At 50.2% G+C, this 15,557-nt stretch overlaps 8 protein-coding genes across 8 annotated transcripts; 5 read left to right on the top strand and 3 right to left on the bottom strand.

Moving 5' to 3' along the window:
* Positions 1–91: 91 nt before the first annotated feature.
* On the bottom strand, positions 92–1,795 carry PtrM4_004070 (dynactin Arp1 p62 subunit RO2; the record flags this gene model as incomplete). Its single annotated transcript, XM_001930428.1, has 1 exon — positions 92–1,795. One exon carries the CDS (start codon positions 1,793–1,795, stop codon positions 92–94), a length of 1,704 nt encoding a protein of 567 aa, XP_001930463.1.
* Positions 1,796–2,147: 352 nt separating this feature from the next.
* PtrM4_004060 (Methyltransf-11 multi-domain protein) lies at positions 2,148–3,153 on the top strand (the record flags this gene model as incomplete). The annotated part of the gene is made up of 2 exons (XM_001930427.2): positions 2,148–2,276; positions 2,320–3,153. The coding sequence occupies 2 exons, from the start codon at positions 2,148–2,150 to the stop codon at positions 3,151–3,153; spliced, it is 963 nt and encodes a 320-aa protein (XP_001930462.2).
* Positions 3,154–3,436: 283 nt separating this feature from the next.
* Positions 3,437–4,570, bottom strand: PtrM4_004050 (AIR1, Arginine methyltransferase-interacting protein, contains RING Zn-finger; the record flags this gene model as incomplete). The annotated part of the gene is made up of 3 exons (XM_066102705.1): positions 3,437–3,830; positions 3,873–4,210; positions 4,265–4,570. The coding sequence occupies 3 exons, from the start codon at positions 4,568–4,570 to the stop codon at positions 3,437–3,439; spliced, it is 1,038 nt and encodes a 345-aa protein (XP_065964907.1).
* Positions 4,571–5,015: 445 nt separating this feature from the next.
* PtrM4_004040 (uncharacterized protein) lies at positions 5,016–6,469 on the top strand (the record flags this gene model as incomplete). Its single annotated transcript, XM_001930425.1, has 2 exons — positions 5,016–5,554; positions 5,599–6,469. 2 exons carry the CDS (start codon positions 5,016–5,018, stop codon positions 6,467–6,469), a joined length of 1,410 nt encoding a protein of 469 aa, XP_001930460.1.
* A 347-nt stretch (positions 6,470–6,816) lies between these two features.
* PtrM4_004030 (DUF1793 domain containing protein) lies at positions 6,817–9,389 on the top strand (the record flags this gene model as incomplete). The annotated part of the gene is made up of 4 exons (XM_001930424.2): positions 6,817–6,990; positions 7,051–7,145; positions 7,194–8,614; positions 8,659–9,389. The coding sequence occupies 4 exons, from the start codon at positions 6,817–6,819 to the stop codon at positions 9,387–9,389; spliced, it is 2,421 nt and encodes an 806-aa protein (XP_001930459.2).
* A 502-nt stretch (positions 9,390–9,891) lies between these two features.
* Positions 9,892–10,753, top strand: PtrM4_004020 (uncharacterized protein; the record flags this gene model as incomplete). Its single annotated transcript, XM_066102704.1, has 2 exons — positions 9,892–10,322; positions 10,357–10,753. 2 exons carry the CDS (start codon positions 9,892–9,894, stop codon positions 10,751–10,753), a joined length of 828 nt encoding a protein of 275 aa, XP_065964906.1.
* Positions 10,754–10,943: 190 nt separating this feature from the next.
* PtrM4_004010 (uncharacterized protein) lies at positions 10,944–11,318 on the top strand (the record flags this gene model as incomplete). The annotated part of the gene is made up of 1 exon (XM_066102703.1): positions 10,944–11,318. One exon carries the CDS (start codon positions 10,944–10,946, stop codon positions 11,316–11,318), a length of 375 nt encoding a protein of 124 aa, XP_065964905.1.
* An 870-nt stretch (positions 11,319–12,188) lies between these two features.
* Positions 12,189–14,616, bottom strand: PtrM4_004000 (AF-4 domain containing protein; the record flags this gene model as incomplete). The annotated part of the gene is made up of 2 exons (XM_066102702.1): positions 12,189–14,093; positions 14,149–14,616. The coding sequence occupies 2 exons, from the start codon at positions 14,614–14,616 to the stop codon at positions 12,189–12,191; spliced, it is 2,373 nt and encodes a 790-aa protein (XP_065964904.1).
* Between the last annotated feature and the right edge of the window lie 941 nt (positions 14,617–15,557).

The following is a 15,557-nucleotide window of genomic DNA, read 5'->3' as shown; positions in this document are numbered from 1 at the left end:
GAAGAAATAGATTCATAAGTTGATATTGAATTCACATGGCTAAAAGTGACAGAACTCATCGATCAATAAAGGGGTATCACTAAACGCAGGACTATGCCTCCACTATCCTCCCTGCACCCACTACTGTCCAAAACGCCTCCTCTCGCTTCTCCTTTTCCCCCTTTGATCCTCTAGAATCACCCAACCCTCTCTCCTCAGCGTTAACATCAGCCTCAAATTCTAGCCGTACAAAGATCGGTATCTCGAGTAGGTTATCATCTTCCTCCAGCTCTTCATCATCGCCAAGCTCACTCAGAAAACCTGGGATGACTTCGATAGCCACACTAGTCCAATTCCTTCCTTTATCCCAAACCTTGCCTGCTTCAATTTGCCCTGTTTCGGCGTTGATGGTCGAGCGACGCGGCATCGGAGCGGGAGAGGAGGACAGCGCATCATCCCAGACATCAGTGTTGGCGCCGACGTCAAATTGTGGACACAGGATTGTGACGCGGGATTGTACCTTTCCAGGCGTGGTACTAGCAGTGGCTAGGGTGACGCGGATGGGGTCGAAGAGCGGGTTGCTGAGGTGCAGGAGAAAGTGGGCTGGAAGCCCGGGACGAAGAGCGTTGTAGTTGAAGGGTGGCGGTGGAACGGGCAACATGCCGGGGAGTGGGGGGACGTCCGAGGTGGGTGGTAACGCACGGATGCTGAGTCGAGGGATATGGTTGAGTGCTAGTAATTTGATCTTGTATCGTGTTGACGTAATCTTGGACTCTGGCTTAGAGAGAATGTGTCGACATGAGCGACATCGTTTTGAGCGCTTTGTACAGAGCAACGTCGGGATCGGTCGTAGCTCGTCGTCAAACCTTATGTAGGGGTTTTGCTGTGCGAGCTTCTGGGCGGGCGAGAGTGTAGTGCCCCATCCGCCCCGCTTGATACGCTCGATTGCTGCAATGTCCGAGGAAGGATCGTGTATAACCAGCCCCTCCAACTCTGAAGCCGCCTCACGCATTGGTGTCGGCTTGTCGCGCTTCTGCTTCTTTGCAGTGGTTGTTGAATACAAGTTCATTATGCGGGAGTAGGCGGACGGCGAAGAAAAGTTCATCTCGAGGGGATTCGCCGGTGTCTGGGCCTCTAGCTGTGCTTTGTAAAAGGCAGCGAGGTTCGAAAATAGGTCATCACGAGTAGGCGGCTCGTACTCTCCAATGTCCATGCCTGTCGAGTCGCTAGAAGGCGACAGGGGATTTTGCTGCCGTGCTTCCATCTCCTTACGCCTCTCGCGCTCCTTGTCACGCTCCTTAGACGTCGGTATGGGCTTTCCACCATTTGCTATCCGTGCAATCTGGCTATATACGCCGGTATGTTTCTCAAACTCTATGCCAGTCTCCACAGTACTCCAATGGCAGTATGGGCACGCCAGTATGTGTCGGTCCGGTGCGCTTTGATCCGCGTCGGGGTTTTCGAGCAGGTTGACTATGAGCGGCGATATGCATACTGGGCAGTTGAAACAGTTTCGCGTGCATCGGTTCCCGTCACTCTTGACTACGGAGCTCGGTACTTCGAACAGGCAGTTTGGGCAGTACCAGTTCAGCGTCTCTTCAATGACACATCGCGGACACCGTATTTGTAGACAATCTTCGCAGTAGAGAAGGTGTTCGAGCGGGTAGAGGGCATAGTTGGAGCGCGGATCTTGCGGGTCGAAGTTCTGCTCCTCGTCTTCTGATGCGGCGATGAATTGCGAGCGTTTCGTAACAGTCGTGGTGTTGTTGTCGAAGCAATCGCATGCGTAGTACGTGTACGGAAAGGCCTGTGCCATGGCGAAGTAACAATTCAATGGCAATACCAAGCTTCTACTCCTCCTTGACAGGTAGCTCAAGGTATAGCGAATACAGCGAGGGATGGGGGACAAGTTGTGGAGCGCGGAGGGAGAGCTCGGTGGAGCCAAACGCCGATTGGTGCAGCGACACCAGGGTCTTGACGTAGTGGTTTTGACATCTCCTCCCACGCGCATTGCCTCCATTCGACCTCTGTCATTGTTTCAAGCTCAATTGATTCAATCGTTCATGATGGCCACCTTCTCGATACGCGCCTTCATCCCGCCATTGAGGCGAAGATGCTTGCCCCGACAAAGCACGCGACGCTATGCCGTTCAATCTCCCGGAGCCCCAATGATGGAGATATTTAGTGCTCAGCAGAAGTGGATGCAAAAGGAAAGAGCGGCATCGGACAAGGAGACTAGTAGGGGCGTGGATTACTTGAGAGACGAGGTAGCTTCGCGGTTATGTGAGCGAGTTTTGGTATGTCTTCCCCACCAATAACAAAGCATTGCTAATGAGACAGGATATCAATCGCCACTTCCCCAAAGTCCTGGACCTCGGAGCGAACGCATGTAATCTAGCTCGCGCACTCACACTTCCTTCCGAAGATGCGCCAGACAAAGGTCCACGATCGAAGCGTATCGGTACCATCATAGCCGCAGACTCCTCCGAAACGCTGTTGTACCGAGATGCCGACCTGCCTTTTAACAAGGAGATTGACATTGTACGAGAAGTCTTGCCAACGTCAGAGCTCCTACCGTACGAAGCGGATACATTTGATGCTGTTTTGAGCAATCTAAGCATGCATTGGATCAACGACTTGCCGTCAGTGCTAGCCCAAGTCAACAATATACTAAAGCCGGACGGTCCCTTCATTGGCGTCATGATGGGCGGTGATAGTTTATACGAACTTCGCACATCCCTCCAACTAGCAGAGCTCGACCGACGAGGCGGCGTTTCGACGCATACTTCCCCACTGGCAGATGTTAAAGATGTCGGTGGTCTACTACAAAAGGCTGGCTTCAACCTTCTCACCGTGGACGTCGATGATATCGTAGTTGACTTCCCGGATACCTTCTCACTAATGAAAGACCTACAGGCCATGGGCGAGTCAAATGCCGTACTATCGCGAGAAAAGGGCCCGATACAGCGGGATGTGCTTTTAGCTGCCGAGGGCATATACAAAGAACTACACGGCAACGAAGATGGGACATTGCCTGCAACATTTCGATTAATCTACATGATCGGTTGGAAGCCTAGTGAGACGCAAGCGAAGCCATTAGAGAGGGGCACTGCCATGTTCAGTATCAAAGACTATCTAGAAAAAGACAAGAAGCCTGGAGAGGGGAAAGAGTAGAACAACATAGTACCGATGAATACTTCTCACTGTATACAACGCTTTTAGTCTGTTTGTCACCAGCTGCTAACATAAAGAGTCACTACAGCAATCATATCATATTTGTAAACAGAGCAGGTTCCCATATCAACTTATATGTGATATTGCTAAGATGGTGGTCTTGCCACTCTAAAACATGTCCTATCCAACCTCTTGAAAGTCGTTCTTAGGTTCCATCAATGGGCAGCCTTGCTTCATGAAAAGAAATAAACAGTCGAATGTCACATCCAAAAGCCAATTATACTTAGATGCGCATGCCAGTACGGCTCAACTCGCCCTTTCGCACCACACGATCACAAGTCTGAAGACCTCCGCCAAAATCGCTCACTTGGATGACCGGAACTACACGACGACGGTTCGGAAGGGTGCACTCACCGCAGTTGTAGCAGGTGATGGGCTTGTTGACCCGGGCAGAAGGCACCTTGGTGCAGTTGCGAGCGATGTGGCCCGGCTCGTTGCATTTATAGCAGTTGGCAGGCTTGGGCTCAAGCTTGACGGTGCAGTTGCGAGCGAGATGACCCTCACCGTGACACTTGTAACACATAAAGGGCACCTGTGACGTGGTACCCTGGACACTGGAAGCGTTCTTGGCCGCATCGTGATGCTTTGCTTTGGTGTTGGAAAGACCAGACGCCTGGCTAGGCACGGGGTTCTTGGTGAAGTTTCCAAGGGTGGGCTACTTCGGAGGCTTCTTACCAGCCGAAACCGCGTTCTTGTAATCCTTTGACCAGATCACCTCGGGGTTCTTCGTGCGCGCGTAGTACTCCTTACCACGCTTGATGCCAGCAGTGAGAAGTTTCTGGATTGCTTCATCAAGGCCCTTGCCATACGCCTTGTTGGTCTCAGTAAGATCCTGATAAGCGGTATAGTTGCAGGTCCAAGGTTTGATCATCTCTCCAGCGATGATCTGGACCACATATTGATAAAGCGGTGGAATTGCAGTCTGATATAGTTCAATCTCCTGGATGGTCGGAAGGGACTCGATGAGCGAACCCTTTAGGCGCTGGTAAATCCGATTCTGCAGCGGGGCATACTAAAGAGACACGCAATGCTTGTAGAGAAGAACAAGCACGTGGGAGTTGAGCGACTCAAATGTCTCCAGATCTTGAGGATTGCGCTGGTCGGCCTGCATGTACTTGTAAATCCAAAAGATAGCCTTCTTGGAGCCGTTGGGAATGGTTAGAATGGTTTCGTTCTCTTCGATCAACTTCTTGTGCGCGGTCCGGGAGAAGTGTGCCAGCAGGTCGACGGACACACGCTCAACGGCGATGTACCGATTTCCCTCAGGACCGATCATGATGTTTGCCTTGCGGCCCGTCTTGAGTGAGGCGAGCTGGTGGACGGTGAGCTTCTTGGAAGCGGGCTTGGATTTTTTCATGGTCGCCATGACGGAACCAATGGTAATTGCTAGTCTTGGTGGTGATGATGGAACAGACTTGGTTTTGAGAGTTGAGTCTGGTGATACTTGGTAATGGTGGTCGTGCTAAAAGAAAAGTCTGCGAAATACAGGATTATATAGTAAAAGGAGAATGCTGAGGGAGGCTGTGAATTTGCACGATGAAAGTAAAGCTATTGTACGTAAGCATGGTCAGTGATAGTAAGGTCGTGCACAAAGAATTACCTGCTAGTGATGAAAGACGCATCGAGTGACATTGTGTTATCAAACAGGTAAAACTGATGTATACGACGTTTCTGCAAGCTTTCGTGATGTGTAGGGAATTGAGGGTATGTATAGGTCCAGATGAAGCAATCGCGCTAGTCTGCGTGCTTCAAGCAAAGGCAATCGCAACTCCGATCCAATCACTGACAACCATCACGTCACCATGCACTACCGCAGTATCGACATTGGACTACACTCGCAGTTCGATATCGAGACACTCCCCGAGTATCTTCCTGATCCTAGAGATCACTACGTCGCGCGCGGTATAACCGGTTTCACACCTGATTTGGTCGACAACAAAACGTCAACATGCAGCGTCTACGTACCTGCTTATCCAGGCAGCACTTTCTGGATAGGCTACTCGGTATCGCCGCCAGTTCCTGAAGGCCACTATTTTCTCTTCAAGCTATATGTCGACGGCGCATACGTCACGAGCTGGTCGACGGGAAAGGCAGAGAAATGGCAGGGGAAGACCATGTTTGGGCTGTTTGAGACGCCCGAGGATGAACAAGGGAAGAAGAGGATTGAGAAGCGAGTGCTTTGCTTTACACCGCCTGCATATGGCAGGGATTTGGTGGACATGTTTGACAAGACAGCGCGTGTTGAGATACGAGTACACCGTGCAGATGGAAGGAAGCGTATCGAACGACAGGCAGAACAATACACGGACACACAACACGCAAAGAGTGGCAAGGGAATCAGGTAAGAACGCGTTGGAAGACGCTAAGAACGTACTGACTTTCCAGCCTGGTGAGCGCTGGCCGTGCAGGACCAGAACAGCCAAAACGTTTCTACAAGTTCGCGCTCATCGATCCTATTGACCAACCATTCGCTACTTTTCGGTACTACTATCGCACCTGGGATCAGCTGAGGGACCTCGGATTGCTCGAGCAAGACCATAGCAGGGATGGCGAGGAGAATGATCTTTCTGTGATAGAGCCACTGGGGGATGATAGCTGCGGGGCCATGGAAGTAAACAGAACCCGGAGCTCCCTTGGCACGGAGTCAGAAGATGCTTTCCATGATTGCACGGAGGACCTCGGGGAAGGAATAGCAGCGAGTGTCGAGAGCAAGAGCGAAGAGGCCACGACCACAGACACTCCCACTAGAGCCAAATCAATGCAGCCGCAGAGATCATGGCAAGGAGCATCGAATCGTCCAGTGGGAAGTGAAGAGCATCCACGAACCTACGTCCCTCGTGGTGCACCGGATTCAGAGGCAAGAGTGTCAGTTGATTATCCCAATGAGCAGACACAACGACCAGTCAGCCGTATCCCTAAAGTCCCAAATCCCTACCGTCTCTCCATTCCACCGTCTATCAAGCTCGCACCCCCAGAGTATTCCCCCCGCCCTCTGCCGACAATCCCTCGCAAGAGCGACGATGACTCTCCCACCTCGTACCGTCCTCACCCGGCATATCCTATGGACAACTGGAACATCCGCACCCCCAGCCCAGTAAGGTCAGTCCGAGATGGCATATCGACACCACCGCTAGGAAAAAGGAGGGAACAAGGTCGGTCTGCCTCTGCATTGATGGGTGCGATTACAGCTGCGTGGAGACGACGAGGTCAGACGCCTGGAAGACCATCCACGGAAAGTTCTCGGAGCGTTTCCTAAATGTCGGCTTTGCATATCTGTATTGAGTCGAAGGGGAGGATCCGTCCGACACCGAACGCATCCTCTGGTACTGTTTTGCGGACATCATGTCGGCAGGACGCGCAAGATGAAACGTGCGACGGTAGCCGACGCGCTCCGTGATGCAAGGCACCAGCTGCCGATTGGCCGCTCCACAACCCCGCAGACTGCTACCCCAAGCTCCCAAGTCCCATCACTCACCTGACAGCTCCAACCCGGTGTTCACCTACTCTTGTATATACAACACATTCATGAATTCGTCATCGTAGTTTCATCTCGTTTTTGACCTCATCCTTGTTGATTTCGCGATTTGTGCTTGGTTGGTCGTCATGAGACCTTTTACTTTCGCTGCGACAGCGCTCATTGCAAGCGTTGTCGAAGCTTCAACTCTCCGACCTCCTGTACTTCCGTTGATTGTGAGAAACCCGTATCTGAGTACATGGTTGCAAAACGCGAGAGAGGAGCCATGGACAAAATGGCCCATGTTCTGGACAGGTTCTGAGGTATGCTCTACAGTACCATCAGTCAATTAGCTTCACCTGCAAGCTGACGGCCTCACACAGATCGGCTTTGGTGTTCTTGCATCTCTCCCGGACTCAAACCAAGTGTTTCCGCTGCTAGGAAGACCACATGATTCTTTGGATGACAATGATAAAGAGTATGTGCCGTCTGTCGGAGACAATCCATGCTGACTTGTTGATTCAAGCTACACGATATCTTACCCCATCTACAAAGGCGCAAAGTATGACGCGTCAACCACCAATCTCACATACTCGATACCAGCGCCCAGCAGTCTTCGTAGTGCAAAGGACCTCGAGATTACCCTCTCTTTCCTGTCGCCCATAACACCCACCTCGACTTTGCGACAGACGATACCTGCAGCGTATTTGTCGATACACGTAGAAGGCACATTTGATGTCGACATCTATGTCGATGTAAACGGACAATGGGTTAGCAGCAAGAGGGAGAGTCTCATAGAATGGGGCTTGTTCCAACACGTCGCGCCTGGAGTGGATGAGAGGCTGAAGACTTGGCAAGTGAAGCGACAGGTCCAGCAACTGTTCACCGAGACAAACGACCAGCCCGAGTGGGGTCAGCTGCACTTTACCGGACCAGTCGATGTTCGCCATGAGTCTGGTACTTCTTCGCTACTCCGCCAGCGCTTTGCTCGAACCGGCACCTTGCAAAACCAAGTCGATGGCAAGTTCCGCGCTGTCATGGACGAGGAACCGGTATTTGCCTTTTCAAAGTCCTTCAAGTTGGCCAAGTCGTCAGCGACTGGTTCGACAAGCAGCAGCGTGCTATTTACAATCACACACATCCAAGACCCTATCACGCAGTATGCATCCGCCCGTGGCCTCACCTTTATGCGACCGCTGTGGAAGTCATGGTTCCCTCAAGATGATAAGCTCATTCAGTTTCACTACAGTGACTTTGCTGTAGCCAACAGTCTAGCCAGCAACTACTCCGAACAACTGCGTATCGATGCTTATGCATCTGGCTCGACCAACTACGTCGACATTGTTGCCTTGTCTGCACGACAGGTCATGGGCGCGACTAGCTTTTCCGGGACCCGGGAAAACCCTTTGCTCTTCTTGAAAGAGATCTCCTCGAATGGCAACTGCCAGACTGTCGATGTCATCTTCCCGGCTTTCCCATTTTTCCTTTACACACAGCCCAAGTGGCTGGCCTACCTCCTTGAGCCGCTTCTCGAGCATCAGCTGAGCGGCCAGTATCCCAACAAGTACTCTATGCACGACCTGGGCGCCCACTTCCCGAACTTGACAGGACACGCTGATGGACGGGATGAATACATGCCAGTGGAGGAGTGTGGCGATATGCTCATCATGGGCCTCGCGTTGGTCAATTCACTCAGCTACGGTTCTGACGCAGAAGCTCAATCGATCTGGTCTACCGTTGGCAGTGACGGCGATAGTACCAAGTCCGACAAGCCATTCGCGTTGACGAGCATCGGTTCGCACAATGGAGTTAGCTATATTGACGAGACCTGGGGCGGAAGCACTAAAGGGGTCGACGCAGCAAAGAAATGGCTCGAAGGAAGCTACGATTTGTGGAAGCAATGGACAGGATATCTCGTCGAGGACGCTCTGGAGCCCCACAACCAACGTAAGTTTGACGAAGAGACTCGTGAAGCATGCTAACCTGACCAGTGTGTACCGACGATTTTGCTGGATGGCTGCCACTTCAGACTAATCTCGCATTGAAGGGCATCGTCGGCATCAAGGCTTTCAGCGAGATTGCAGATCTCATGGACCGTCCAGGCGACGCTCAGCACTACCGCAACATCTCCGAGACATACGTCAAGAAGTGGGAAGAGTTCGCCATGTCGCGCGATAAAACCCACGCCAAACTTGCCTATGACTGGTACGGTAGCTGGACGACACTGTACTCGCTTTACGCGGATGCCGTTCTTTGCTTCCACCCTACCATTACAAACTCATCCTCTATATCTGAAATGGGAGGCTACGCATCCGGCAATGATCACACACAGAGACCTTTGACACCATCAAAGGATTCATCGGGCCGCACACCAATCACCTCGGACTTCATCCCAGACTCTGTCTACAATCTTCAGAGCGACTGGTATTCGAACGTTATGCAAAAGTACGGTTTACCACTCGACAGCCGACATTTGTACACCAAATCCGACTGGGAGTTTGAAGCTGCAGCCGTCGCTAACAAAAAGGTGCGCTCCGAGATTCTCGACCGTGTAGCCCTTTGGTTGAACGAGACTGCCACTGATAGACCGTTTACGGATCTATACGTCACAGAGGGAGATGGTGGATTCCCTGGCCCATGGTTCTTTGCTAGACCTGTTGTTGGAGGACACTTTGCCTTTTTGACTCTGGAGAGGGCTTGCGGTGCAGGAGGGAAGAAGTGATCGTGATGTGATACGGACTGTTGGCCTAGTACAATTGGGAGTAAAAGTACGGTTTGTGCTAAAGACACTAGTGCCCGCATATCCATTGCGTGTTGTTTGTACCTCTAGTATTAAATCTTGCGTTCGTTCGTGCTAACCACATCCGGTGTTAGCGAGGCGGTGTCATTGTGTTACCTCAATCTCATCTTTTCACATTGTTTCCGAATCCGACCACATCTCAGCATCGGAATAGCATGCATTGGGTTAAGTCAAAATTGTCAAAGTACGAGCATTACCGTTGTGGAGGCTAGCCCTTGCTCAACTTTGCTTTGTTCTAGACGTGACCATCCCAAGATACATCGACGACTTGGGATAGCGTCGACCTCTGTAACGAACGATGTTTGAACAAGGAAAATGAACCGTCGATATGATATCTTTAGAGAGATCGACTCCAATTCTGCCTTACGTTGCGACACCGCATTTAATACTACAATTACAAACTACACACTACCCCGACTTCGTCATGGTGCTATATCACGCGAACGGAAGAGTCGTAATCGCGCACGAGACCTATCTGGAAAACCTTGCTCAGCAAGTGGCGAATTCATACAAATACGTTGATCAGGTCCACGAGTACAATAAGAGGAATCGCCCTGTGCACGCCGACAACCAAGTCGAGATCCACATCGAGGAGCAGATATTTAAAACGGTCGGCGGGTACAGAAGTGGAAGCGACTGGGAACATCTGGATGCATTTGACAACGCAGCAGTCACTATAGGACGTGTCGATCGGGCTACCCTGAGATTTGTCTCCAATCTCGCCGATGATCATTTCCGATATAACCCGGACAACAATAGGCTATGTCTACCCGTTCGGTACCCTCGGGCACATATGGGCCAGACTTCAGGATACACAGATGAGAGATTTGCAGACTATTTTTCCCCAAGTCGTCCGTACGGGGCTGAGGCTGTCTTACTCAGAAGATAGCCACATGGCATACATACGCTCAGAAGAGATTACACAATTCATCTTCCCTTGGCTTCTTGAGGTGAAAGAGATTGTCAATCCCGAAAAAGTCCCAAATCAGCAAAACCCAACTCCACCAGCCCCAATCACGCTTCCCTCAATGCAAATGCCGGATGATTTTGTGGGTAAAATCCATCTTTACAATGCAATGTTACAGTTGGGTCTACCAAAGTCTATACAGAAGCCGCTCATCGACGCGCTCGTCCTTCAGATGTATCAGACAACTCTAAATGCCTGTCACCTCGATGTTTTGGAGATAACCGTCGGTCGCTTCCACGCGCGAAGCCTGCCTGTCCTAGACACAGTCCTAAACCATTTCGCTGGTACATATGCTTTCAGACCACCGGAAGATCGCTGAAATCCAGGTTCTACGTCTTTGAAAAACCATAACGGACAGGGGCCGCGTCCAACCAAAGCCGAAAGAGGCTTTACGCAAGCAGATCGAGCAGACGGATCAACGCCGAGTGCTATTGTCGAAGTCGACTTCAGAATATCGCACCGAAAGTACCTTAATTACGCAAAGCAACCCGTAACTCGCCTAAACGCGAATGACACATGAACTTCCACCGGTACTCCCTGTATTGGGCCATACCGCACGACACTGGTCTGGCGTACGCAAGAACAGAAGTACGGCTGCAGCGTTTACTGGCTTTCCTCTGAATATCGGAAAAGGGAAGAGATTTGTTCGCACAGCGACTGCAACCAGGACCGAGGAAGAGATGATGACCCATCATTTGATACACCAAGAGGCATATTGGAGGGACAATCCAGGTCAGCCGTCTGCTTCAACCGGCAATGGAAACGATGCTTTAACTGTCGATGGAAACGATGCTTCAACCGTCGATGGAAACGATGCTTCAACAGGCAATGAAAACTACGCTTCAACCGGCAATGAAAATATCGCTTCAGATCCATCTTCCTAGTCGCAATTTATGCGATGTCTAGCTCGGTAGAAGATTGGAGATAATCGCTCAACAAGACAGTCGTCAGAATGTCATTCTCTTTACTACTCGACATCTTGCCAATTTCTTACACATTTATTCTTTCACATTCATACCATGGTCACCATTGATGCTCAGTCTCACGAAGCTTCACGTATTTCTCACCTCGTATCTCTCACACGTTGATGATTTATCATCTTTACATTTTTTTTATGGATCATAGATCCCTAAACGTTTTTAATGAAAACTATCGTCAAGAGCCGCACCTTGTAATACTCTTTCCCATAATTCTCTTAATCACGCTTTCCCTCCGTGCATATATGTATTACGCAGACATATTGTATTTACTCGTCAAACGCTCGAAACAAGCATCGCAATGATATAATCATGAATGCTTCTATCGACGCTGGAATCAAAAAGGTGCAGGGCTGTTCTGTTTCAAGCTGTGACAAATGAAGGAACGACCAGCATTCAAAGCGTTAATGCTATGCTCGGTAAGCTGTGAAAAAAAAACTTATGTATTGCATCATCGCTGCCTTGCTACGATGTGACGGATCCCTGTATCGGCATATGTTTTTGCAGTTTAAGATTTTTCCGTTTTTTTGTGTACTTATAGTTCGCCACCAAGTAGCCACTCCACTTGCAAGGTACGCACAGATCACCGATGTGTGGTGTCTGAGTGGTAGGGTCAGCCGTGCGTTGGTGTTGACTCGTCAATGTCTACTGAGACAATTTCGACTGTAAAGTATCCTCAAGAGGATGTAGGTAGTTCGGTAGTTCAGCTCGACTCGATTTGACGTCTTGCTATGATATGCAGCGTTGTCTGATGATGTTTCTACACGCAATGGATCATCAGAGCTCGTCGTCATCGTAGTCGATATCGTCTTCCTCCTTCCACGTCGGCTTTGTGAATCCTGGAAATCCTGGAAGTAATGTACGGGACTTGGTGAAGGCGTTCACTGGTGTCTCAGGAAGTGCACCTGGGACGTCTGCTTTATCAACTTCATCATGCGCGGTGGTTGCGCCGTTGAGAACATCGAGGTCAACATCATCATCGGACTCCCCAGAGAGAGTTTGACGCAATACAGCCTGAGGACTATACTGTCGAGTAAGAGGTTCGGGTGCCACGCTAATCAGCGGATTGGTCTCAGCCTGTGATTGCGGTGACACCGGACCCGATGTAGAACCATCAGAACCAGTCGTTAGAGACGGTGCCTCCTCGACCTGATGAGCAGGCTTTTCTACTTGCGCAGCAGATGGAGCGGGATATCTGACTCTTGGCGTAACGGACGCAATTGTTACGTCTTGTGCAGGATTATTACTTGTGACAAAGGCAGCCTCTGCAGCCTCTATCTCTTCGACGGTCTTCCCTTGCTGCCGTAGAGTGTAGGCTCGAGCAACAGGACCGTAGTCGAAAGTGCTCCAGTCGATGATGTTAGGATCGGGCTTTGTCTCCTCACCTGGCTCCTGACTCCAGTCCATAGGGCACGTAGATTCGTATGGGAACCAACCTTTGACTCCGTCAAGAGTACAGAAGCCATATGCCATAAACGACTCTTGGCCGGTGGCAATGTTGATATCAAAGATTCCTCGATCCAAGACTATGAGGGGATCCTCACTCCCGAGCTGCATGCACCCCTCACGTAGCAGTATTTCGCTGGGGTCGAAACGCATCATTGCTCGGCGACGAACCCTCCTCTCGATGACCTGCTTCATCCACGAGGGTTTGCGTCCTTCAAAGCGCACCGGCTGTGTTTCTGGAACGTCGAGAAGCTCAAGGTAGTTTGGTACTGTTAAGAGTCCTTTCTCAGTGGCGACGTGGATCTTGTCGTCATGCCAGTAAAGATCGCAATCCTCAATGATCTTGATGGGACCACTCATAGGGACTTTTTTGCGGCCCAACATTTCGCCTCGTTTACCTTTCTTGCTGCTTACAACGCGGAGCGCTGCTTGGCGTATGAGGAGCATCTTACGACCAAAAAGCTCATATTCACTAGCAGTCATTTTCCATTTGAGTTCTTTCGGCGGCGTATCGATGGGCTCAAACTCGTACTCATGCTCGATGAGAGTAGAATAAGAGATGGGGATGCTGTAGATGCTGTACTCGACGTACTCTATAGCTTTATGTGGGTATTCTTTCTCTTCGGCCTGAGCACTGCCCATGAGCTCCTTGAGTTTAGCATTTCGCTTTTCGATGTTGGCCTGGATGACACTTGGATGTGCTGCGGTGGAGCTCGACTGGGATTTAGGCTTCGCCTCGGATGCGCTGCTCTCAGTCTCTTCAACGTCATCGCGCTTGCGTTTCTTTGATGGTGGATTTGTTGTGTTTGGGGAAACATGCAGCGATGTTGGTGGCGTGGAAATCTTTGGCACTGACGTCTTGTTCTCTGGGGTCACGGACGTGGACTTTATCGTGTCTTGCTTTGGAGAATCGATTTTGGTACTAGTAGGAGGATGGTTATGTGTTTTGGTGTCTGGTGTTTTCGTATGCTCATTCTGTGACGCAGTAGTGACATGATTGTGTTGAGTTGGGCTGTTTGTGACAGCAGCATTAATGGCGGAAATCGGGCTAGCCTTGCGTTCGTCTTGGGTGACTACATTCGCCACGCGACGGTTGGTGTTTTGAGGGATCTCCTTGGGTTCAACTGGGGCTTTGGTCGGTACAGTTGGCTTTGGAGCAAACTTGGCCGCGCGAAGCTTCTTCCTCTCTTCATCGCTCAGCTTCTTAAGCGCCGCCAATCCGGTGACGACCTTTTGCTGCATATTGTTAGTCGTGTCACAAATAAGTTGAAGACAAGTCGTAGTTACTCACGCAGGCGGTAGGAGTCATCTCTCCTGAACCAGTGTTGGGCTTCTTGTGAGACCTTGGCGGCTCCTCGTTGGCGTCATCGTTGTCGCGTTTGCGTTTGACGGACTGACTGGCTGGCGCTGAGGCTTCGACTTCACGGACTTGTTGGTGATTAGCTTTGCTGTCGGTACCCAACTTCGTGGAAGGTAACGGTGTATGCGGTCGGCTATTGTTGCGATAATGGCCACGTGATTCGTCCTGGGAGTTGCTTCGCTCTGGTGACCTGCTCCGCTCATCGCGCACGTTTTCACGGTTGCGGTAATCCAGTCGACCTCGATTGGCGTTCTGGGCCTGACCCCAGACATTGATGCCCTCCAAAGGTCCCTCGCGGTCTCGGACTTGCGCTTGGGTCTTGGTGGAGTTGACAAAGTTGGTTGCGCCGGCGCGCTGTTGCTGGCTGCGCGACCTGTGATTGTACCACTGTTTTCCCATGCTTGCAGTTGATATTAGGGCTGAAGTACGGGTAATGTGGTTAGGTGCAGATGTGGTGTACAGATGGAGGGTCACTTTGTAAGACAAAGACCCTGTGTGGGTCCATTGTTCGCGCTAGCCAATGCGCCTAGCTTTGTTTGACACTCACAGTCACCTTTGTAGTTTTAAATGCACATGGGGCATTGTACTCTGCGTCACGACAAAAAGTGAAGCTGTGAGTCTATTGTTACGTCATTGGTGAGTGAGCCATCAAAGTCGGAGACACGTTCATTGTTATTGGTCTATCCAACATGATATCGTCGTGACATTCAAGTAAACTGAATCAGCTACCTACTCAAAAGGTTATGATTAGAAGCGTCATGCGCTTCTCTACTTAGTGGTGTCCAATCGCCAAACATTCGTCATTGGAACTCTGGGGTAGCCACAATTCAAAACTTGAGAGACTGGTTTTATGCTGCGATTGGTCTGATACACCATAATAAACGTATTCTTATGTTTCTACACAGTGAAGCAACACCGAATTGTAGATGTAACCAGGAACAGAACACCGCATGATCGCGTTGGATCATCGTATGCCACATAAAGATGACTCCGAGACTCTCAAAGTACTCATTTCAATTACACTGATATTCCAAATTTCCGATAGTCTCCATTAGATCACAATGTTGCGTTCCATAGTGGTGTTTTAGATAAAATAGTACACATCCTCCTTAAATACGGCTATTATACATGAGGAAGACAAGGTGTCTAAGTGATCGCCAAATTCCGTTAAAAGTATTTCAATGTTGCTTCGATGTCGTATGAATACGGCTTTTTCAACTATCACTACTCTTCTCTTGATCATATTCTGTCACGGTTTGGGGTCTCTCCTGCTCTGCTCCTGTAGTAGCAACTTACCTTTGTAATGGACCGATGCCTATCTGGGACTAGCGCTGTTTACG

The sequence above is a fragment of the Pyrenophora tritici-repentis genome, chromosome 1 (genome assembly GCF_003171515.1).
Source record: "Pyrenophora tritici-repentis strain M4 chromosome 1, whole genome shotgun sequence".
NCBI lineage: Eukaryota > Fungi > Ascomycota > Dothideomycetes > Pleosporales > Pleosporaceae > Pyrenophora > Pyrenophora tritici-repentis.
Note: the sequence above shows the minus strand (reverse complement) of the source record. Positions and strands in the feature narration are given on the sequence as shown.